Here is a 24,635-nt window from a genome sequence, read left to right on the forward strand (position 1 = left end):
TCATGTAGGCCTATCACAGGCACTTATGAAGCGTTCAGACATATATGTTTACATAATTGTAAGGGCATGGTGATAACTTCGTTCGCCAACTTAAACCTAAATCTACAAGGGTTCCAACGCAACCTGGTCTAAGAAGAGCCCACAACAAACTTGGCCAATTAATTTTTTTTTTTGTCATCACCATCTCACAGTAAATTTAAATTAAGCTATGAAGCTAGAGCAATTCACACCCAAGCTCTTTTATCGTTTAAGTAATCCTTAATATCATAATAGGATTTTTCTGTATGCTTACAATTTATATAAACTTTGACCTTATTGAGAGACATCTCAAATATTTCATTCGGTAATTTGTTATAAAATAATATTCAATTGCCCTTGAATGAATTTGCAATTTTGTGTAGCCTAGTAAACTGCACGAGTTTATAATAATGAAAAATAAATGCTTAATCCTACAGGAAATCAGAAACTGTAGAGGACTGAATTAAAAATAATCAGTGCCATTACAATATTTAACTGTTTCAGCTTACTTCATACTAATTGGCTTCCCGCAGCCAGCTTCGGCGAGACGCCGGAAGTTCACTAGCTACGGTTACATAAAAAAGGACTATGATCATTTAAACCACGCCAATAGGTTCTTTATGCAATATTCAAGGATGAACCGATTTAAATTCTTGATTTAAGACTATTTTTATTTAAATAAATTTACTGACAAGCTTAGGAAACAGTGGGCATAAATTGATGAAGCAAAACAAAAAAAGACATAGTTGGTCTTTCTGTTGAACGCATTGCAGAACTGTCTTGTGTGGAGCTGGAGCGATTTATAATAGTGAGTGTATACCGACCCCCTTCAGGTGATTTTAGCGATTTCGAGAATGTCATGGAGGATGTACTAAAGCGTTTGTGTCTTTCTACTAAAAAAGTAATTGTATGTGGCGATTTCAATGTCGACATTTTACTAGAAAATGCAACAACTGCTAGATTGCTTAACTTATTTAAATGTTTTAATTTGTGTCACACTTTTAGTGAACCTACTAGAGTAACTGCAACTTCAGCATCCTGCTTAGATAATATTTTTTTCAACTGTGACATTTTAGATAAAAGAATAATTAATAATTTAAGGTCAGATCATTGTGGTCAACTTATTACTGTTTTAAATACTATCAATAAAAGCAGACAAATTATAAAGTGTAGGCCAATAACTAAGACTAAATTAATGCGATTCAAACGTGAAATTACTGCGAAAATCCCTGGTATTGCGTGCGAACATTTTCATCCGGACTGACTTTATAGTGCACTATTTAATACTATAAACAACGAATTTAATAGAGTATTCAACTTTAAGCACATCAATGTCAGTAATAAATTAAAATTTAGTGACTGGGCTACTGTAGGTATATATAAAAGTAGGGAGAAGTTGTATGAGCTGTATGATGAAAAACAATTTAATCATACTCCAACTTTCGTAGAACACGTAAAAAAATACTCTAAAATATTTAAGAATGTTTGCACTAATGCGAAATCGCTACACATTAAATATAGTATAATGAAATCTGATAACAAAATACAAACAACCTGGAAAATAGTTAATTACGAGTCAGGAAAAACTAAATCTCGTGATGTGGATTTTGAACTTATTGTCTATAACAATAAAGTGACGTCTGACAGGGAGGTTGCTAATACTTTCGAAAACTTCTTTCAGAATGTTCCCATTTTGTTAACAGATTCTCTAAGCTCTTCACCAATAGCAGCTCAGCGTATATTGAGAGATAATGTTAAAGAGTGCAATGTTTTATTTAATTTTAAACATATATCTGCAATAGATATTGTAAAGAATTTCAGGTTATTAAAGTTGAAAAAAACCGGTGATCTGTGGAGTATGTCGGTGATGGTCATTTCTAACATTATTGACGTTATTGCCCCTTATCTAACTGTAATTTTTAATGAATGTGTTGATATGGGTATTTTTCCAAACCTAATGAAATGTAGTAAATTAATACCCCTTTTTAAATCCGGTCATAAAAATGACCTTAACAATTACAGGTCTTTGAAAAAATTATATTTTATCAACTTTTAAATCATTTTAATGTAAATAACTTACTTCATCCGGAGCAGTACGGCTTCACTAAAGGTCGTAGTACAACGGATGCAGGCGCAAGACTCATAAAGCATATTTACGATGCCTGGGAACGTTCGCAGAATACCATTGGTGTTTTCTGTGATCTGTCCAAAGCATTCGATTGCGTTGAACACAAAACGTTGTTATTAAAACTAAGCCACTATGGCATCAAAAACGTTGCACTCAATTTAATTGCCTCTTATCTAAGTGATAGAGTTCAAAGGGTATGCGTAAAAGACATAAAGTCTAAGGGATCATCTGCCTTAATGGGTGTCCCACAAGGCTCAATTTTGGGTCCCTTATTGTTTCTAGTGTATATAAATGATCTGCCACACCATGTCAGGGGCACTTGTGAGATTGTACTGTTCGCAGATGATACATCTCTCATTTTTAAGACTGATAGAAACAAAGATAATTTTGACGACGTAAACCGTGCTTTCACATGTGTCAGACTGGTTTACTGTTAATAACTTACTTTTAAATGCAAAAAAAACCAAGTGTTTGGAATTTGTTTTGCCTAACGTAAAAAAAATTGATAAAAACATCATAATAAATGGAGAAACACTTGAAATAGAAAACTCTACTGTTTTTCTAGGAGTGACCTTAGATTGTAAGCTACAGTGGGTTACCCATATAGAAAGCCTAGCGAGTAAACTCAGCTCAGCTGCATATGCAATCAGGAAAATTAGACAGCTTACCGATGTTGAAACAGCTAGGCTTGTTTATTCCGCATACTTACACAGTATTATGTCCTATGGGATCTTGCTGTGGGGAAAAGCTGCAGATATTAAAAGTACTGTAGTATAAATATACTTTTAATATCTGAAAGAGCCGTACGATCAATATATAAACTTGGATCACGCGAATCGCTTCGTGAAAAATTTAAACAAATAGGTATTCTTACAGTAGCTTCGCAATACATTTATAATAATATAGTCTTTGTGAGGCAAAATATTACTCTTTATAAATCAAAAGCTGAAATTAACAATCGACTTACCAGAAACGGTCATAAATTAGTGATATCTGCATATCGTCTGCGAAAGGTGCAGAACTCCTTTGTGGGGTTGAGTATACGCTTTTACAACATAATTCCTAAGGAAATTCTTGACCTACCAATGCATACATTTAAAAAATGTGTAAAAACGCATCTAGTACAGCGAGGTTACTATACATTTGATGAATTCCTCAATGACAAGGTAGAATGGAAGCAGCCAGCCTCGCTCTCATCTCCCGCAAGATAGCAAAATGATTGTAAATGTTGATGTTGGAAAAGAGCAACTACTGAGTTTCTTGCCGGCTCTTCTCGGTAGAATCTGCTTTCCGAACCGGTGGTAGAGTCACACAAACATGCATACTTGACGTTTCAAAAGTGCTTATAAAGTAGGCCTACGTGAAATAAATGAATTTGAATTTGAATTTGATAATCACACTATTTTAATGTTAAATAATTATATTGTACAAAACTTAGCAAAGTTTCGACTCACAATGTTCAATTTGGTCAAAAAGCCCCAAAAATGTGCTTGCAGGGCATTTTAATGCTTTAACCGAACCCCTTCTACCAAAGATGATCAGTAGCTGGAGTGGTGGCTCAGATTGTTCACGTTAATTGGCGAGATATGTTTGGCAGAGTTGTTGTCTTGTAGGACTAATTTAAATTATTAGGTACTCATTTATTCATTCTATTCATCAACTTAATTAATGTCTCAGTTGGGCATAGGCCTTCCTATCAAAGATGATATACTGATTGAATCAGTATTGCAGCTGAAAAGTGAAAGCGCAAAAGCTGTTTGGTGGGCTTCATTACCACAGTAGTGTAGTAATAGTAAAGTCAAAGTCAAAAATATCTTTATTCAAGTAGGCCCACAGGTGGCACTTTTGATGCGTACATAAGAATTACACTGTAGTCAGATGATGGCTACAAGGGTTCCAAACTACAATCGTAAACTAAAAACTAAAGCTACGAGGGTTCCAATCGCGCCCTGGTCTAAGAAGGAGCCCACAACAAACTTAGCCAGGGGTTTTTTTTTGTTGTCACCATCTCACAATGTCATTTAAAATTATTATTATTAATAGTAGAGTTTTTGTTATATATATTATATTATAGACAATAACACACATCGCCGTCTAGCTCCAAAGTAAGCGTAGCTTGTGTTATGGGTACTACGATATCTGATGAATATTTTAATAAAATACATAAATACTTATAATATACAGATAAACATTAATATTCATCATTGGCCGTCAACATAGAAGCTTTTTGTGCCAGAGCTTGAGCGGGGAAGCACTGCCACCAAATAGCATTCCAATAGTGTTTTTAATGATTTTCCACAGTCTGTAAGGTGGGCCATCTGCTTTGTCCGTTAATGATTACTATAAAAAAACCACAACTCCTGGAGTAAACAATTTTTATCTGTTTTAGTGATAATGCTGTTTAGTCAGTACCAGCCTTAACATTTTTCTCTGTGGTTAAAAGATATTTTCTTTTGTATATGTGCAGGTAGACAAGTAAATTTAATCCCTTGTCAGTTGATATGGTTGAGGTGTAATTTTTTGTCTCCTGTCTTTGCTATTGGTGCTGGAAAGCAAAGCCCTGATAAAGTTATAAGCTAACCATATTTGAACCTTCATTTGAGCAGTATAGTGTACATAATTTTTTCTGTCACAATTCATCTACCTGCATTGGCACTCCTAAGTGCCATAAGCATACAAATAAAACACACAAATACTTAGAAATACTTATAATTTACATAAAAAAGGACCTAATTTAAAAAAGGAAATTATTTTTTATTTTTATTCTGTGGTCGACCCTGGTTCCCGCCGCCGCGCGCCAACGGTGCTGGTCGGCCGCGGTTTCCGAACGCACCACGACTGCTTCCTCTACCAGTTCTCATGTTTTGCCCGCCTCGACCCTTGTTCATATCACCACGTCCTCTGGTTTTAGCTTGGGTGTCTTCTTTAACCATATCTATGACTTCGTCGGGTATTCTAAGATATTTGATCGTGCTCCCGCGAATGTAGCACTCGGGCATCCTCCAGAACTTGTCACCATCTCGTGAAGTACAAATCACCTCTCTTAAATTTATATTCATCCAATTATCGCAACTTACTAAGTGGCCGTTGTAGGTTTCGCCATTTTTCAACTCCACCAGCATAGGATGGTTTTGGGCTGTTCGTAACAACGATAATGGAAGCATTTTCTATTGTATTAGATATTATTTTGCAAAATAACAGCAACTCGATAAGAAATTTCGAAAATATAAGTTTATTTATATTTACTTGTCACTATTAATATTAAAGGTTATGTCATAGACATTTTTTTTATTTATTCTTAACAAGGCAAAGAGTTACAACCGTACCGCCATATTAAGTCGTAGATAGTTTATTACATCGTGCCTGTCAATCACAGACTAGAAACCCAAACAACACAAATTAAATAATTACAGTTAAACAAGCTAAAATAAAAAAAGAAAACTCAACCAAACAGAAAAGAACAATGGTATAAAGTTTAGAATTTAAACCAACAGAGCGGCTCTGAAAAATCAATAGAAAAACGCTCTGAAAACTCAACAGAAAAACACGCGGCTGTCAAAAGGCTATACAGTCAAAGATCTTTGTCTGTTCGAGGCCTATCTTGATTCTTTGAAAGGCCTTAAAGGACTTTAATCCATGGACGTAAAATAAATAAAAAAATAATATCTTGATTCAAAACAACATCAACAGCTGTTGATTTGTTAACGTCAATTATGGAGGGTAGAGGTATGGAGGTAAGGAGAGTCATCTGTGTATATGAAAAAGTGTCGTCAAAATGTATTAAATTAGGATGGCGCCACATTTGCATCAGGGTAACTCTTAAAAGAAGCGCCAAATATAAATATTGTTAGAGTAGGCTTGAAAAATAAGCAAGGAAGTATGGAGATACAAGGAAGTAAGGTTATATTTACCACAATATTTTGTACAACGTAAGTTGTTGAAATTCTCAATATTTAACTACTTTAGTCGATAATGACATTAAATTTTTTAACTCGGCATACTTCAATTCATCAACGATTGCTACATTCATACCATACCCTGTGCATCCACCAGCGCCATTGTGGAGGATTTTTGAACTGTTATTTAGCGCATACACTGGACACTTTTTCAACTTTTCTCCCATATAAGATGACTCTCCTTACCTCTACCCTCCATACGTCAATGTTAATTAAAGTGTCACTACTCACTGTCAAAATCTCAAATGAGAAGTTTGTTGATTATTGCCGTATCGATTAGATTTTTCTTGATTTTTCTAGAAGATAATATCGTAGAGCCAATCTGCAGGAGTTTGACTGTCGACGGATTATTTTTTCAACGTGTAAGGGTAAATATTCCGTTCCTACTATCTTTATTTCGCACGCTTTCATTGTAATTTTAACCTAATTTTGCTAACCGGGTTGCTTTCTGTTTTCCTATAATTTTCTCTCTAAGTCTTACAATGACTTGTTGTTAATCTTACTACTCTTACAGTATGTATATAAATGAGAGGTTTACACTTTCCCAATAACATGCGGCATTGGATGTTCCAAATTACTGCGTTAAAACCGGTTGTATTTTGAAAATGTGCATACGGCAATTAAAAAAACAATTTTAGCGTGTTTGGTTGGGGTCGGCTTCTTTAAAATTTACCGACGAGTTGTTTTCACTTTTATGACTTGGGTTTAGATTTGATAGGCTCCCTTATGACCTTTTTATGAACCTGTATCAAGTACTAATCAGTTGCTATAAAAAGTCTTTCCAAATAGGACCAAGTAATTTCTGTTTGCAAATGAGTAATGTCAGTGGCTGTACTGCCTTAAAAGCCGGGCTTAATATAAATATTACTACTCGACTATTCCAAAATGAAATTCATTAATTAATTCATACTTTGAGGAAATAAACACTATTATTCAACCTTTCTCTGTATTGTATGTACAATGAGTATACAAGTACTACGGCTGCAGGTGTGTTTGTAACCTGCCAATAGAATGATATTAATATTTTTCTCATGTGTAAGTAATGTCTATATTAGTAAGTATCTATATATTAAAAACTGCTTATATTTCAGAAGTCAACTCAAAATGCCTCAAGCACGTCGTAAAACTCCCTTCAGCGGGAAGGCTAAAAAGCAGCAATTACAAGCCAAAAAGCAAAACAAGACATTGATTATGAACAGTAAGTATATATGAAGACATATGGTGCTTTAAATTATTGCTCTAACCAGGTTGCTCTTCTAATAATTTAAAATGACATTGTGAGATGGTGATAACAAAAAAGAAAACACCTGGCTAAGTTTGTTTGGATCCCTCGCAGCTTTAAGTTTATGAATGTGGTCACCATCATCTCACTACCGTGTAATTCTTATGTATGCATCAAAAGTGCCACCTATGGGCCTACTTGAATACAGATATTTATGACTTTGAATTTGACTTTTAAAAGGTCCATCTACTGCATGATATGTAAGGATCTTTTGCACTCACCTCATACCTTCACTATACCCACTCTAGTAGCTTGAATTGAAGTCAAGTTTTTAGGCTTTGTCCTGTAGGGAAACTCACATGTGAGTGGCCAAGAATGGTAAAGGTGAGAAAATATTATTAAAGAGGAGGCGGAATCAACATTCTTAAACAAGTGGTTTTATTGTTAATAATAAGAATTTTGGTATAATCAGAATTAGAAAATTTTTAATAGCATTCTGGTTTGCCTAGATGCCACCCTATCATCAAAGATGCCAAAGACGTGCCATCAAACAATTTAGCATTACAAATAGCTAGTGTAGTGACCAGAAGAATAAAAATTTTCCCTTCCTGTGTGCCTGAACCCATAGATCTTAAACCTCTTCTGTTCCTTTCATCAACTAACAAAAAAGTTCTAAATTCCTTAATTAAATTCAAATTCAAATGTTTATTTGCGTGATTGCAGGTTAACAAATTTGATCTTATAACAAAACATAACAAGTTACGTGCTACAATCTGCCATTCTATGGCATGCAAATTATAATAACACCTTAATTATAAAATTATTTTTCCAACTTATACAGAATGTCAGAAAATTAAGGTATTAAAAATTGTGAAATAAAATTACAATGTCAACTTAAAATTAAATAATGTAAAGTAAACCAAAATATAAACCTAGAAATACAATAATTTAAGCCTTTGATTATAGATATTCGACAATTACTTTGTAATTAAATTCATTAATTCACAAAAAATTCAACTCTAATCGGTTGATTTCTTACTTTGCTTCTGTTTTTCCCTTTGTTATTTATAGTCTGTAATCTGTATGTTTTGTACTGTTTTGTGATGTTTATATATGCCTTGTGTACAGTCTTGCTACAGTCGCTATAAGACTGATGTGAAAGGCATATACTAATTTTCTACAGCAACGGTAGGAGAGCCGTAGCTTAATTGGTGAAAGCGCTCAGGCCGCGATTGCCCGAGAGTCGCAGGTTCAAATCCTGTCGGTTCCGAAAATTTTTATATGCATTTTAAATTTATAAAATCTTGTGTGAGTGTTCGCTTTTCCCATCGTGCACATCAAAGCCACTCTGTCGGGGTTCATTTTTATAACCGGTCAATAAAGCCATAATATACTCTGCTATTTTCAAGACTCATTGGCAGTAATGGTTGCTATCCTAAATGTGACCCCGTTGCCATAAACAAAAGTTGAAGTTGAAGAATAAAAAGAAAAAGAAACTAGTGCAGTAATATTGTAAATGGAAAATAACTGTGCAATATTTTTTTCTAGCCTCGTCTGGAACAAATACTTATGATGTGGTATCAGTGAACTACCAACCAAACAGGTCAAGGGGGCGTGGAGATGCCAACCGTTACGCATTAAAGTTTTATCGAGAGACTGACGAAGAACTGAGTATGAAGAAGGAGGAAGCATTGTAAGTTCTTTTGCAAATAACGCATACCAAGGACATGTCTTTCATTCAATTTCACAAAAATATATCTTAAATTAAGAGAAAATGTGACTGCAATAATTTAAATATTAGAAGCAAAAATAAACTTGCAGTGCAATATACTAGGCTACACATAAAATAAGTAATTCATTCAAAGGAAATTGTATACTATTTAACAATAAACTAACAGTTGATATCTTGGAGATGTCTCTGAAAAAGTTCAAAGTTTGTATTAAACGTAAGTTTATAGAAAAGTCCTACTGTATTAAGGACTAAGTCAATGATAAAAATGCTTGGGTAAATTATTGCTCTAACCAGGTTGCTTCTATAATAGTTTTAAATGACAATGTGAGATGGTGATAACAAAAAAAAAAAAACAACCGGCTAACTTTGTTGTGGGCTTCTTCTTAGACCAGGGCGTGTTTGGAACGCTCGTAGATTTAGTTTTAAGTTGACGAATTTATTTATCCCCATCAACTCACTTCTATGTCATATTTTACATGTAATGTATCCATCAAAAGTGCCGTCTATGTGCCTATTTGAATAAAGGAATATTTGAATTACTTTGTCGCGTAAAATCTAGTCTAGGTCTAGCTTGAAGTGAAAAAAAAAATATACGGAATATGGAAAAACATTACAAAATTTGTTTCAGAAAATCCCTGAACCCGGTGCCCGAGAAAGAAATGGAGATTGACCCGACAGACTTCTTTCCGAAGGAGATATCCTTCCCGAAGAGACCACCGTGGGATTTCAGCATGACACCAGCCCAGTTAGACGCACAAGAGCAGAGATATTTTAGGGTAGGCATAAAATAAATAAATATACTACGACAATGCACACATTGCCATGTAGCCCCAAAGTAAGCGTAGCTTGTGTTATGAGTAGTAAGATGACTGGTGAATATTTCTATGAATAATATACATAAATACTTACAATATACACTAGCGTACCCAGCCCGCTTCGCCGGGCTAGATTTTGCTATATTTTATTTAAACAATAAACTTACATCATTAAATTTTTAATTTAAATCTCATAATATATTAAATCATTTATTTCTCTCCGTATTCATTCTCTTCTGTTCTCTTCTCGAGCGGGTGAAGATCATTATCTACACCCATGTACACCCAACAATAAAATATCATCATAGTAAATAAAAGCTGTATTTGACAGTTTGACAGTTCAAAAATAGGAGTGCTCCGATCGTCACCAAACTTTACAGGATTACTCGCCAGGTCAATCCGGAGATTCCCTGAAAGTTTCATTGAAATCGGTCCAGCCGTTTCGGAGCCTATACGAAACACACCCACACACTTTCTCTTTTATATATATAGATATACATAAATACTTATAATATACAGATAAACGCCTAGACACTGAAAAACATTCATGTTCATCACACAAACATTTTCCGGTTGTGGGAATCGAACCCACGGCCTTGGACTCAGAAAGCAGGGTCGCTGCCCTCTGCGTCACTCGGCCGTCCATATGTGAATGAAAACCGAAATAATACTTCTGTACTGTACTTCTAAAGCCTGAAGTACAGTATGTACCGTCTCTGAGTCTGGGACTTATCTGTTAAACCGAAAACCTAATAGTTTTTGAGTAAACCACTGCCATAGTTTTTGCTGAAAGAAATCAGATGCAGCCCTAACATCACATGCAAAATTAAAATCATGTGACTCCTGTCACTTTATTAGGTACTATGCTCGTGTCGGTCTTTTTATCTTTAATAGGGTTGTCATAAGTAAACACTTAAAATGTTTTGAATTTGTTTGTATGGAAAAATTGGTGATAATAGTCAGTGGCGTGCACTGGGTTTCTTACCAGGGTATGCATACACCAGGAAAATTGCATAAAACGTCACAAATTCTCCTCCCCTACGAGTTATGTATCTATGTTAGGGTATGCAGTGTTTTTGTGCATGTATGGAGTGCACGCCACTGATAATAGTATTTCATAAGGTGATTCCTTATGAAATACTAGCTGACCCGTGCAACTTCGTTGCACCAAATCGGTTATTACCGGAAAACACAAACAAAATGACATTTTCTAAAAATGAATTCTACCTAAACCGATTTATCGCCTCCGAAACACCCTGTATCCTAATTTCATGAAAATCGTTGGAGCCGATTCCGAGATTCCAATTATATATATACAAGAATTGCTCGTTTAGAGAAATAAGGATCCGTATGCATCCTTCAATATAATTTCGTAATTATGTTTGTATTACTCATGCGGCGATATATGTGGGCACAAACCGGGGTCCAGGGGCGAAGCCCCGGTGGGGTCGTCGCTAGAATTTTCTGGAGTTTCCGGTATTATTTCAAACTCCATATTCGTTTTTAAACTAATTTTAATTTAATTACAACTTTATTTATTAAATTAAACTGTCAGACGCGTCAACCTCAATTCAGTTTTAATATGTCGATTGTGTTTTTTTTTGTTATTATTTTATTTATTTTAGCAATTTTATCTAAATTTGTGTGTGCCAAGAATAATTTACGTGCGACAAGTAAACTTGTCGCACTCAAATAACAGTTTTATTTATGAAAAATCTCACGCGTAATTTTAAAATGGGCAAACGGTTCTTTTTCAACCGCAACAGCGAGCGTCAAGATACTACTTTCCCCGCATGAGTAATACAAAAAAAATTCAAAAAAAAAAAACATCCACCCTCCGCTTGCGAGGCTTTTGAATGGCCAAGCAACCGGCGGTCAGGGCTCCAGAGTGAGGAACCTCCTCACAATACGCGCCGTTTCAAGGACTACTGCCTTCTGCATCCGACCCTTGATCCAACAACCAAGCGAAAGCTTCTTGAGATGTCGGTCGAAACTTTTCGCGCTTTTGTCGCTTCTATATTATTATGAGAAGTTGTGTCAAAATGAACATTGTTTGGGTAATAAATTATTTTACCTTTTCCAGGAATACATCCAAGCACTCCAGTCCACCCCCCACTGGAAGGAAATGTCATATTTCGAACTCAACCTGGAAACGTGGCGACAGTTGTGGCGTGTTCTGGAAATGTGCGATATTCTGCTACTCATCGTGGACGTGAGATATGCTGTGAGTGTGGAATTCATCATCAGGTTTTAGAGCATAGACCCACCACGTTGTTCAAATTTGGGTTGGTGGGCTTTAACAAGTAAGTAACGCAAGGGAGTGATAATAACCATGATCTTCCACTTAATATGCTCTGTGGGAAGAGACCCGTGCCTTGTAGTTGATTATTGGATAGAAGCAGGCGTTATTTATTTTGAATTGTAACCAATTCTACGTGACAGGGCAAAAGGGGCGGGGCGACGGAATTATAAGACACGTGTGAAGAACAAAGTTGTATTTAGAATTCACTTAGAATTACTTGACAGTCTAGAACAGTGTCCCTGGCTAAAGTCCCACGCAGTGGAATCAAAAGCTGGAAGCACGTCCTATAGGTTTCACTAGCAAGGTTCCTAACTACAGCGTCCGAGGAGAGGAGAGCGTTTGTTGAAGAACCGCTAGTGATTGACGATGGTTGGCCGCGGCACCGTCTTGTACTAGTGGGAAAAAATCTCTTTAGCGCGATTTACATTTCACGCAACTACAACTAACGCCATCTAGTGTTAGCGGGTCAATATTGCGTTTAATTGTAATGTTACATTTATATATTTATTTATAATGTTCAACCAACAGTAGATACATTAAAACTTGCTCTTTTTTTTTTCAATGAGTCACATAGTGAATGTTCAACTATTTACAGGTTATCACAGCATGCATTAAAATGTAAAAAGTCATTTTTATAAATTATTTACAATTTTTTATATTTCTATCATTTATTATTATTATTATTTTTTTTTTAATTATTAACAATGCTTAAGAATAAATTAAAAAACACTATTAAAAATTTATAAAAAAAAAAAAAACTTCCACCCTCCGCTTGCGTTTGAATGCCCAAGCAACCGGCGGTCAGGGCTCCAGAGTGAGAAACCAATTTACAATTAATTATTAGTCAGTTAAATATAAACCTTTATAAGTATAAATGTTTAAAGCTAAGTTACTTTGCATTAATACATGATATATTATGAGAATTAAGCTTAATTTGCCATAATCCGCGAAAAGCAGGAGATTTTTTTTTTTTTTTACAATGAATAATTGTTTTGACAACTATTCATTGTAATTAAAGATTTTAAACTAAGATTTACGCGGTTAATCAACATTTCTTAAATATCGATCGAAATATCGACAAATCCAAAATATTATCGTGGTATGTACTCGTTGAACTATATAAATAAATAAATAAATAAATATACTACGACTTACGAAGCGTTCATACATATATGTTTAACCAAACTTAAACCTAAAGCTACGAGGGTTTGCAACGCAGTCATATTTTTTTGTTATTACCATCTCACAGTTTATTTACAATAAGCTATGAAGCTAAAGCAATCCACACCCAAGCTTTTTTATCTTTCAAGTATTCCTTAAATATTATAATAGGATTTTTCTGTAAGCTTACGTTTTATATAAACTTTGAACTTATTGAGAGACATCACGAAGATTTCATTTGGTAATTTGTTATAAAATAATATACAATTGCCCTTGAATGAATTTGCAATTTTGTGTAGCCTAGTAAACTGCACAACAGTTTATTTTTGCTTCTAATATTTATATTGTTACAGTCCGTAATAATCGTGTTGTAATAGTATATTGTGCAACTAGTGCGACAAGTTGTCGATTGCCCACGAAAGCGAAGTTGAACGCACGAGAGAAGCGAGTGCGGTCACTCGCTTGAGTGGGTAATCGATGTCGCACTTGTTGCACATACTATTTTGTATTACTCATGCGGGGAAAGTAGTGTCTTGACGCTCGCTGTTGCGGTTGAAAAAGAACCGTTTCCCCATTTTAAAATTATTCTTGTCGCACTCAAATTTTCACCGCATGAGTGATACAAAAGTGTTTTTCATAATCTAAGTGTAATTTCAACAGGGCATGATGTTCCCCCCCTCCCTGTACGAATACATTGTGAAGGAAGAGAAGAAGAACATGATATTGGTGCTGAATAAGATCGACCTGGTGCCAGCCTCCGTGGTGGCAGCGTGGAAGCAGTACCTCATGAAAAGATGCCCCGGACTCCGGGTGGTGTATTTCACCTCTTGTCCGGGATATAACCTGACCGGGAACAGCAGTGATAAGGCTGGTAGGATTGTGTTAACTTGTATTTCAAAACTTGCTGGCGAACTTCGTACAGCCCATCAATTTTTTTTTAAAGAATACTATATTTATCCTATTGGATTTTATCCTATTGGATAGAAGCAGGCGTTACTTTGCGGAAATCCATAATATATTATGAAAATTAAGCTTAATTTGCTACACTCCGCGAAAAAAATCTATAGTGATACTAAAATAATGAACATTCATCAATTATATATATATATAGCACGTGCATCTTTATTAGAAAATCAATAAACAAAACAATCCACACTAATATTACTTTTACAAAAAAGAAAAATAAAACTCGTCGAGCCAGTTTCCTTACCTTACCTAGAACAAGAACAAATTATGGTAAAAAATCCCTTACCTTTGAAGGCGCCAAATTTTATAATAAAATACTTATACTTATAAAAAATGTAAACTCATTCAATGTGTTCAAATCTAAATTAGCTTCTTATATATTAAGTAATACCAATAAATTTAAAGACGAATACATTGAATGAGTAGATAATAGTAAAATTGAATTTAGTTTAGTCTAATGGCGAAGTGTATTTATTATTATAGAAAATTAAGTTTCCTATGTAAGTGACTTAGGTCTTTTTATGGGAATAAATGTCTTTAAACCTAAACCTAAACCTAATCAATTTCAATGACATTAGCGAACTCTCGGCTCCAAGTGTACAATGTCCTCAGGAGATGTTGGTTCTATGTCAATCCATTGATCCGTTCACCTTGATAGCCACAGTACTGTCCATCTTACATTTATTCATCTGATCATAGGGCTGTATCTATTGATCTAAAGACCTATCGGAATCTGCCAATCTATCCATCCCACTGCACTTATTGCCATCTATATGATTCTACACATCTGTCCATATATCTAAATACCACGATTTGTCCATGTAACTAAGTCCATTGATCTGTCCATCTTAAACCACCTATCGATCTTGCAGTATCTATCGATGTGCCCATCTTATATTTTCTATCAATCTGTCCATCGTAAAGCGTCTATCAATCTGTCCATCTATTTGCTAATTCGCTATTGCCATCTTTTCGTTTATTCGCCTTGTTTTATATACATTTTCTTTTCAGGTCTTCAACTGCGCAGGCGCAAAGGCCGCCAGCGAATGTGCGCAGAGGGCGCCACTAAAATACTAGAAGCATGCAAGGACATCGTGAACGCAGAAGTTGATCTATCTTCATGGGAGAAGAAGATAAAAGAAGAAACAGACGTTGAGTTCGATGATGAAGAAACTGAAATTGGTGAGTTTTATAAATACCCTGGCGCTGTGGTTAGCCGTGTCGTTTTATAAGTATGAAGTCCCGAGTTCAAAATTTCAACATTCGGACGTGGACGCTCACGGTCGCGGGGGCGTTCGGACTGAACAATAATTAGTCCAAAAGTCCACAAAGTCAAATTAACGTCGAACCGAGCCGAGCCCCCCCCCCCCCCCCATTCCCTCCATGTCATAGAGCCCTGGGGCTCTTCTCATGGCGAACTATCGCCATCGGCTCTCTCCCCCGGTGACGCCGTAGCAACCCCTCAGGTGGTTATCGGCAAGAGTCCGTCCGAAAAAGAAGTTCAAAATTTCAACTGCACCTAAGTTTATTAAGTAGAACCCAAGGCCTTGGACTCAGAAAGCAGGGTTGTTTCCCACTGTAACACACACTTGTTAATGTTTCAATAACATTGTCATATCAAATTGGTAGGCGAATATTGGCTTGATTTCTTATAACGCCTAGAATAAGATCTTATGTAACCAAAGTGCGTTGCCTTTACCTACCCCCCCTTAAAATTGCATTGTTTGTACTAACATAGACTAAAATGAATAAATAAATAATTCTCATTTATATATATCGACGTCGTAATTTTGTTCTAGGTGAGACGATTCTAGAAAAACCCGACACAACATTCTACACTCATGAGCGGTACAAGAATGGAATACTCACGATAGGCTGCGTCGGTCAACCAAACGTGGGAAAGTCTTCCCTCATGAACGCTATCATGGGCAAGAAAGTTGTGTCTGTATCCCGGACACCAGGACACACAAAACACTTCCAGACAATATTTTTAACGCCACAGGTAATTTGTGTTTCACAGGTAAATTTTGTTTTCACAGGTAAGCTTTGTTTGTACGGGTAACTTCTGTTTCCTTAGTCGCATGTTGTTGATAAGTTGAATTGAGCATAGTCTGTTAAAAGAACATGTTGACAAGCGATTTATATCGCTTGCCAACACGTCTAATGCCACAGCTTTTGACAATGTCACATAGAAGCAAATTAGGAGTATCGGTCTAGAGAGTTGCCCCGACCTTAGTGGGTTGCGTAGGTGAACTGAATGTAGGTGTTTATTCAGCAAGAAAGTTATATTCGGACACACAAAACACTTCCAGACTATATTTTTAACGCCACAGGTAATTTGTGTTTCACAGGTAAATTCTGTTTGCACAGGTAACTTCAGTTTCCTTATTTTTTATGCTTTTAATAAGTTCAATTATACCGAGTATGGTAAAAGAATATGTTGACAAGCGTCGAACATGTTGGTGTCCAAATAAGTCAATTTTATTTAAGTCATGAATGTCATTATAAAATAACCGTTACCCGTAGTATCAGACACTTTTGACACTTGACAATTTTCTCTCGTGTGGTCTGGTGGAGGCTTTGGCCGTGGCTAGTTACCACCCTAGCGACAAAGACGTGCCGCTAAGCGATTTAGTGCTCCGGTGCGATGTCGCGTAAAAACCGATTAGGGGTATGACTATATACTTCCCTAACAGGTTAGCCCGCTACCATCTTAGACTGCATCATCACCAGATGAGATTGCATGGGTTAACTTGTAGTGAGAATATATATATATATATATATATATATGTTTATGTCCGTAGGTCCGTCTGTGTGATTGTCCAGGTCTGGTGTTTCCTTCCAAGGTGCCACGTCCCATACAGATCCTCATGGGGTCGTACCCCATAGCTCAACTACGGGAACCCTACACTACCATACGGTTGGTACTTTCTACATAAAACTTTATTTATTTATTTATTTTATATATATCTAAACTTACCTCTTCATAAGCCTACTATATATATCATATATAACTGAAAAATGTTTGTGTGACGAACATGAATTTTTATCAGTGGTGTGTGTATTTTGATGAATTTTGGCATAAATGGAGCCTTTGACATGGAAAAGAACATAGGCTACCCTTTATCCCGATTCCTTAAGTAGTTCCCGAGGGAAAATTGAAAATTGTTTACGAGCTAAGCCGCGGGCAGACAGCTTTGACATTTGGTATGCAAGTCACCTATGATATGGAAAAGGACATGTACTTTCTATACCGATCTCTCAAACAGGTCCTGCGGTGGGATTAAACATTGTTAACGAGCGAAGCTTTAGACCCAATTTTGAAATCCACGCAGACGAAGTCGCGGGCAGATGCTAGTATGACTATAGTTTTATATTATTACTACTACTATTGCTATAGTTAAACGCGAAATTGTGTTTGTTTGTCCTTACTTAACGCTCTAACTAAGCAAAGCTTGTATTAGTTGAATTTTATATTTTAGCTATTACTTTGACATATTGTGGATATACGTAAATGCGTATTTAAAAATACTGTTAAGGCTCATTATCTCGCTCAGTAAAGACGACTGTTATTATTTATCTACTCAAACTCATATTTAAGTATTTATTGTATGTTAAAATATGGATCAGTATATTTATTTTTTATATTTATCAATAGTGTTACAGTATTTGTGTAGTCTGGTTTATGTATTAGTATGTAAATATGTATGTATGTATGTACTAAATAGTAGTGCTGTACAATTTGGCCATAAAATTTAACCAGGTTAATTAGTTCAGCAGCCAACTAATTAACTTTAACTAACCAGTTAAATTAATTAACTAGTTAACCTATTAAATCAGTTAACTAGTTAACCGGTTAAATGATAAACCGGTTAAACGGTTAATCGGTTAAAAAAGAAGTTGCTTATCTTCGCAATCAGAAAACTTATTGATATTTCTGTATCAAAATCACGAAATTACTTGTAAATATAATTAAAACATTTTATAATTATATGATTTGTTAACAAATATCGACAGAGGATTTGTTAATATTTATCATTAAATGATTTGTTAATATTTAATAAATAAACACCAGATTTATTAAATAATAACGAATCATTTTAAATAGTAACAAATCATATGTTTTTGATGTTTAAAAATGGTCTCTAATAAATTATTTATTTACTATTAACAAATGTTTTGCAAATTAATCATTCTGGGTAAAAATTTTCAATATATTAGTGAGAAAATTTGTTTTTTTTTTAACTAGTTAATTAATTTAACTGGTTAGTTAAAGTTAATTAGTTGGCTGCTGAACTAATTAACCTGGTTAAATTTTATAGCCGGTTTAAACGACTAAATTGTACAACACTACTAAATAGCCCACCTATTCGTTTTTCTTTTTAGTTTTCCTAATCCTAAAGTTGCCTGGCAGAGATCGCTACTTAGCGATAAGGCCGCCTTTTGTATCCTGCTTCATTCTTCATGTGTTTGTTCTTTTTTTTGTCTCGCTTTTCTGAGTGGTGTACAAATAAAGAGTATAATAAATAAATCCCTATCCCTACTAATATTATAAATGTGAATGTAAGTTTGTTTGTTACGCTTTCACGCAAAAACTACTTAACCGATCCTCATGAAACTTTGTACACAAATTCTTGATAGTGTGAGAAGTAATATAGGATACTTTTTATCCCGACATTAAGCTTGTTTCCTTTGGGAGAGGGGATGAGTGTTTGACGATTTTACACCATAACTCCGACAAATTATAACCGATTAAAATAATTATTTTTGTAATATTCAGTGTATAATTTGTGTTTAATTTTGCCCAAACTGTGGTTGGAGATAGAGGACAGAACTCCTCAGCGGACAGCAGCAAACCCCTCATTTAAGGCTTAGCGATACTGCATGCATACTTTAATTTTGTTTAGATCTACAACTAAATTTGATGCCACATCAAAAAACAAAATCAAACGAAGTCGCGGGCAACACCTAGTAAATAAATAAATGATAATGTATAAAAAATTTAAGCAAGACTGATATTAATAAAAAAAAGTTAAAAATGTTTTTTTATTCAATAATTATTACCTGGGATCACGTAAAGAGAGATTTGAGTTTTAATTTCAATAGTTGACACGGGCATAGCTGCGGGTCTAAGCTACTTTTGTGTTTTGATACAGGTATTTAGCAGAGAGACTGAATCTACCACAATTACTGCGCATGATGTCCAATCCAGAGAACGATGACACCTGGTCGCCTCGAGACATCTGCGATGGATGGGCCAAGAAACGTGGCTATCTCACCGCCAAAGCCGCTAGGTGAGTGAATGAATGAGCGAACGGTGACAACTGGTCGCCTTAAGATAGTGGCGACGGGAGAGGCAAGTGACTGTACTACCTCACTACAAAAGCCGCTAGGTGTGTGACTGAGTGAGTGAACGATGAAACCTGGTCGCCTCGAGACATCTGCGATGGGTGGGCCAAGAAACGTGGCTATCTCACCGCCAAAGCCGCTAGGTGAGTGAATGAATGAGCGAACGGTGACAACTGGTCGCCTTAAGATAGTGGCGACGGGAGAGGCAAGTGACTGTACTACCTCACTACAAAAGCCGCTAGGTGAGTGACTGAGTGAGTGAACGATGAAACCTGGTCGCCTCGAGACATCTGCGATGGGTGGGTCAAGAAACGTGGCTACCTCACCGCCAAAGCCGCTAGGTGAGTGAATGAATGAGCGAACGGTGACAACTGGTCGCCTTAAGATAGTGGCGACGGGAGAGGCAAGTGACTGTACTACCTCACTACAAAAGCCGCTAGGTGTGTGACTGAGTGAGTGAACGATGAAACCTGGTCGCCTCGAGACATCTGCGATGGGTGGGCCAAGAAACGTGGCTATCTCACCGCCAAAGCCGCTAGGTGAGTGAATGAATGAGCGAACGGTGACAACTGGTCGCCTTAAGATAGTGGCGACGGGAGAGGCAAGTGACTGTACTACCTCACTACAAAAGCCGCTAGGTGTGTGACTGAGTGAGTAAACGATGAAACCTGGTCGCCTCGAGACATCTGCGATGGGTGGGCCAAGAAACGTGGCTATCTCACCGCCAAAGCCGCTAGGTGAGTGAATGAATGAGCGAACGGTGACAACTGGTCGCCTTAAGATAGTGGCGACGGGAGAGGCAAGTGACTGTACTACCTCACTACAAAAGCCGCTAGGTGTGTGACTGAGTGAGTGAACGATGAAACCTGGTCGCCTCGAGACATCTGCGATGGGTGGGCCAAGAAACGTGGCTATCTCACCGCCAAAGCCGCTAGGTGAGTGAATGAATGAGCGAACGGTGACAACTGGTCGCCTTAAGATAGTGGCGACGGGAGAGGCAAGTGACTGTACTACCTCACTACAAAAGCCGCTAGGTGAGTGACTGAGTGAGTGAACGATGAAACCTGGTCGCCTCGAGACATCTGCGATGGGTGGGTCAAGAAACGTGGCTACCTCACCGCCAAAGCCGCTAGGTGAGTGAATGAATGAGCGAACGGTGACAACTGGTCGCCTTAAGATAGTGGCGACGGGAGAGGCAAGTGACTGTACTACCTCACTACAAAAGCCGCTAGGTGAGTGACTGAGTGAGTGAACGATGAAACCTGGTCGCCTCGAGACATCTGCGATGGGTGGGTCAAGAAACGTGGCTACCTCACCGCCAAAGCCGCTAGGGGAGTGAATGAATGAGTAAGCGGTGACACCTAGTTGCATATCGATATTTGTGATGGGTGGGCCAAAAAACTAGGCTATCTTACAACCAAAGTCTACTTGACTAGGTGAGTGAATAAGTGAGTGAATGATGTCACCTTGTCGCCATTCGAAACGACTGCGACGCGTTTGCCAAAACGTAGTTATCTCACTCGCCAAGCGTAGTGTAGAACAAACCAGCCGACAATGATGCCTGATCACGTACAGAAATCTGCGACAGGTGGGCCAAGAAAAGTGGTTCGCTCACCGCCGTTAGGAGATGAACGAGGCAGTGAGTGTGTGAGGCCTGTTGAGTGTGGCAGTGATTGAGTAATGCTTTAAGTTAGTGAGGTAGTGAGTAGGTGAGGCAGTGATTGAGCGAGGCAGTGAGTAATGGAGGCAGTGGGTGAGCGAGGCAGTGGGTGAGCGTGGCAGTGGGTGAGCGAGGCAGTGGGTGAGCGAGGCAGTGGGTGAGCGAGGCAGTGGGTGAGCATGGCAGTGGGTGAGCGAGGCAGTGGGTGAGCGAGGCAGTGGGTGAGCGAGGCAGTGGGTGAGCGTGGCAGTGGGTGAGCGAGGCAGTGGGTGAGCGAGGCAGTGGGTGAGCGTGGCAGTGGGTGAGCGAGGCAGTGGGTGAGCGAGGCAGTGGGTGAGCGAGGCAGTGATTGAGCGAGGCAGTGAGTTGACGAGGCAGTGAGTTAGCGAGGCAGTGAGTGAGCGAGTAAGTGAGTGAGCGAGGCAGTGAGTAATGGAGGCAGTGGGTGAGCGAGACAGTGGGTGAGCGAGGCAGTGAGCGAGCGAGGCAGTGAGTAATGGAGGCAATGACTGCGCGAGGCAGTGAGGGAGTAGGCGATGTGTAGAACAAAGTGTATTAAATGTTAATTGTACTGTATTACTTCTTTATACTGTGGCGTTTCTTTTCATTAGGCTTGATACATACAGAGCAGCCAACAGTATACTCCGGATGGCGCTTGATGGCAGGATATGTCTGTGGCTGAGGCCTCCAGGCTACACGGACCAAAGGGGTGCGTATACAATTTTTTTTTTTTTAATTCCAGTACAAGCTAATCCTTGACTGCAATCTCACAAGTGATTATACAGTTTAAGATGGTAGCGGGCTTACCTGTGAGTATTGCAGTTACATTTAACTCATCACATAGACATCATACTGGAACGCTTAATCGCTCAGCGGCACGTTTTTGTCGGTAGGGTGGTAACTAGCCACGACCTAAGCCTTCTATGATAACAGAGATAATTTCGAAATTATAAATTCCCAAATCTCCCCTGCCGGGAATAGAATCCGGAACTGTGACTTTATATAATAAGAAAAAGAGATTATAAAGTTTTGGACCTAGAACCGTCCCTTGAGGCACCCCAGTTTGAGAATTTAAATATTTTCTGTTCCAAATTAGATTTAAGAACATAAAGAATGTATGACTTCGCTTTGTAGAGCAATCTGTTGTGCCCGAACATGTCGAATGCTTGTTTAAAGTCCAGAGACACAGCAGAGCAGTATACTTTATATTCCAGGGCATATGTTATTATATTAACAACCCCTCGAAATTATAAGAGAATTAAGAAAAAAAAGCAGTTTAATTTACAGTTTAACTTTTTTAATTTATACTTAACATGCTTTAGAGGTACATTATTCACTGTCTCTGAGACTTATCTGTGAAACCGAAAACGTAATAGTTTTTGAGTAAACCACTGCCATTGTTTTTACTAAAAGAGTTCAGATACAGCCCTAACAACACGTGCAAAATTAAAATCAACTAACTCATGGCACTTTATTAAGTACGCGCCGCGTAGCTTTGGTACTATGCATGTGTCAGCCTTTTATCTTCAATAGGGTTGTTACAAGTGAACACTAAGAACGTTTTGGATTGGTTTGCATGGAAAAATAAATATGCTTGTTTTGATTCAATATGTTTACAGGGTGTTTCTTTATGAAACAAACTTATGCACTGTTCAAAAGTATTTCGTAATTCGGTTACACGTTGTATACTACGGATATCCCGTATAAAATGTATGTACCATTGCATTTGCTAATAACACTGCAGTCATCATCATCACATCAACCGATAGACGTCCACTGCTGGACATAGGTCTTTTGTAGGGAGTTCCAAGTTCCACGATTCTGAGCCGCTTGTATCCAACGGCTACCTGCGACGCGCTTAATGTCGTCTGTCCACCTCGTTGGGGGTCGACCAACGCTGCGCTTACCAGTACGGGGCTGCCATTCCAGCACCTTGGGACCCCAACGTCCATCCTTTCTCCGAACTATGTGCCCGGCCCATTGCCACTTAAGCTTCGCGACTCGTTGAGCTATGTGGGTAACTTTGGTTCTTCTACGAATCTCCACATTTCTGATTCGATCGCGTAGAGATACTCCGAGACTGCAGTAGTGTGCAGCAACAAAGAGCAGTAAGTAAGTAAGTAGCAGTAGTACTGACAGCAGAAGTACAGTCGATGGGGGACCGGTTGTCGTGCAAGTGATGAAAATATATATAAATAAATATACTAAGACAATACACACATCGCCATCTAGCCCCAAAGTAAGCGTAGCTTGTGTTATGGGTACTAAGATAGCTGATGAATATATTTTTATGAATATAATACACATAAATACTTATAATATACAGATAAACACCCAGACACTGAAAAACATTCATGTTCATCACACAAGCATTTTCCAGTTGTGTGTGTTTCCACGGCCTTGGGCTCAGAAAGCAGGGTCGCTGCCCACTGCGCCAATCGGCTGTCAAATATAAACATTATCTAACTTTCTCCTTCTTCCACAGAAGTGTACGAAACCTGCGATGAAATCAAATACGTAAAATGGGTGCAAGCAATAACAAAAGGCGACGATATGCCCTCGTCATCCGTTCCATCATCAGACACCGATGAGCGGTCGGGCAATGGAAGCTCCGGCGATGAAAGTGCTGACGACGGCGATGACGATGACGATGATGACGACGATGACGACCGCACGGAGATGGCGAACAAATTTGCAGCTCTAGCTAATGATGATTAGTTTTAGTTGGTGATGATGAGTGTTATATAAGCTAAACTAAATTGTCATTTATCAAAATTAAGCTTAATTTGCTATACTCCGCGAAAAGCAGGAGAATCTGTGTGGTGAGAATCTGTTCATTGTAAAGTCAACATCTCCTGAGGATGCTCCGGTTTCGGAGCGAAACGTGCGTAGAGGGTACATTGCCAAAGATCTGTTTGGTTTGGAGTATAAGGATTGAAGAAATTATAAATCACACCACACAGATTCTCCTGCTTTTCGCGGAGTATAGCAAATTGAGGTTAATTTTGATAATATATCATGGATTTCCGCAAAGTAACGCCTGCTTCTATCCAATAAATTGTTATTTTTCTAGTTAACAGGCAGAAACCGTCACGTAAGAAAAAAGCGTTATGCCCCCACCATGCGAACCGTTCGGTACCGTCCGGCTTGGTTCGGATAGTATCGTCAAGCGCTGGGCGCTATACTTTTTTTCTAACATGCGTTAAACATAGTTTTTATGAAGCCAGCATTCCAGTGTCAAAGCCTAAGTCAAATATTTATTTATTCAAATAGGCACAGAAAAGGCACTTTTGATGCGTATATTACATGTTAATTAGAAGTATTAT

General features: G+C 37.6%; 2 protein-coding genes across 3 annotated transcripts; one reads left to right on the plus strand and one right to left on the minus strand.

Annotated features, from left to right (window-relative positions):
* Positions 1-4,849: 4,849 nt before the first annotated feature.
* On the minus strand, positions 4,850-5,491 carry LOC120635713 (U6 snRNA-associated Sm-like protein LSm4). Its single transcript, XM_039906835.1, has one exon. It carries the CDS (start codon positions 5,308-5,310, stop codon positions 4,894-4,896), a length of 417 nt encoding a protein of 138 aa, XP_039762769.1. The 5' UTR covers positions 5,311-5,491; the 3' UTR covers positions 4,850-4,893.
* An 838-nt stretch (positions 5,492-6,329) lies between these two features.
* On the plus strand, positions 6,330-24,155 carry LOC120635815 (guanine nucleotide-binding protein-like 1). Of its 2 annotated transcripts, none has more exons than XM_039906978.1 (12): positions 6,330-6,470; positions 7,194-7,300; positions 8,873-9,017; positions 9,685-9,832; positions 11,955-12,095; positions 13,995-14,205; positions 15,312-15,482; positions 16,100-16,302; positions 17,105-17,220; positions 19,457-19,594; positions 21,921-22,018; positions 23,795-24,155. In XM_039906978.1, the coding sequence occupies exons 2-12, from the start codon at positions 7,207-7,209 to the stop codon at positions 24,025-24,027; spliced, it is 1,698 nt and encodes a 565-aa protein (XP_039762912.1). In that variant the 5' UTR covers positions 6,330-6,470; positions 7,194-7,206; the 3' UTR covers positions 24,028-24,155. The 2 variants fall into 2 exon arrangements, with proteins under 2 accessions (XP_039762912.1, XP_039762913.1); XM_039906979.1 differs by having other exon boundaries at positions 6,330-6,464; positions 23,795-24,027.
* Positions 24,156-24,635: the final 480 nt, after the last annotated feature.

Source organism: Pararge aegeria, chromosome 27, assembly GCF_905163445.1.
Source record: "Pararge aegeria chromosome 27, ilParAegt1.1, whole genome shotgun sequence".
Classification (NCBI taxonomy): domain Eukaryota; kingdom Metazoa; phylum Arthropoda; class Insecta; order Lepidoptera; family Nymphalidae; genus Pararge; species Pararge aegeria.

Excerpts from the sequence above, each read along its gene's own strand:
- LOC120635713 (XM_039906835.1), bottom strand. The coding sequence starts at position 5,310 with ATGCTTCCATTATCGTTGTTACGAACAGCCCAAAACCATCCTATGCTG.
- LOC120635815 (XM_039906978.1), top strand. The coding sequence starts at position 7,207 with ATGCCTCAAGCACGTCGTAAAACTCCCTTCAGCGGGAAGGCTAAAAAG. Across the intron at positions 12,096-13,994 it reads TCGTGGACGTGAGATATGCT|GGCATGATGTTCCCCCCCTC; the intron begins GTGAGTGTGGAA and ends TAATTTCAACAG. Across the intron at positions 22,019-23,794 it reads AGGCTACACGGACCAAAGGG|AAGTGTACGAAACCTGCGAT; the intron begins GTGCGTATACAA and ends CTTCTTCCACAG.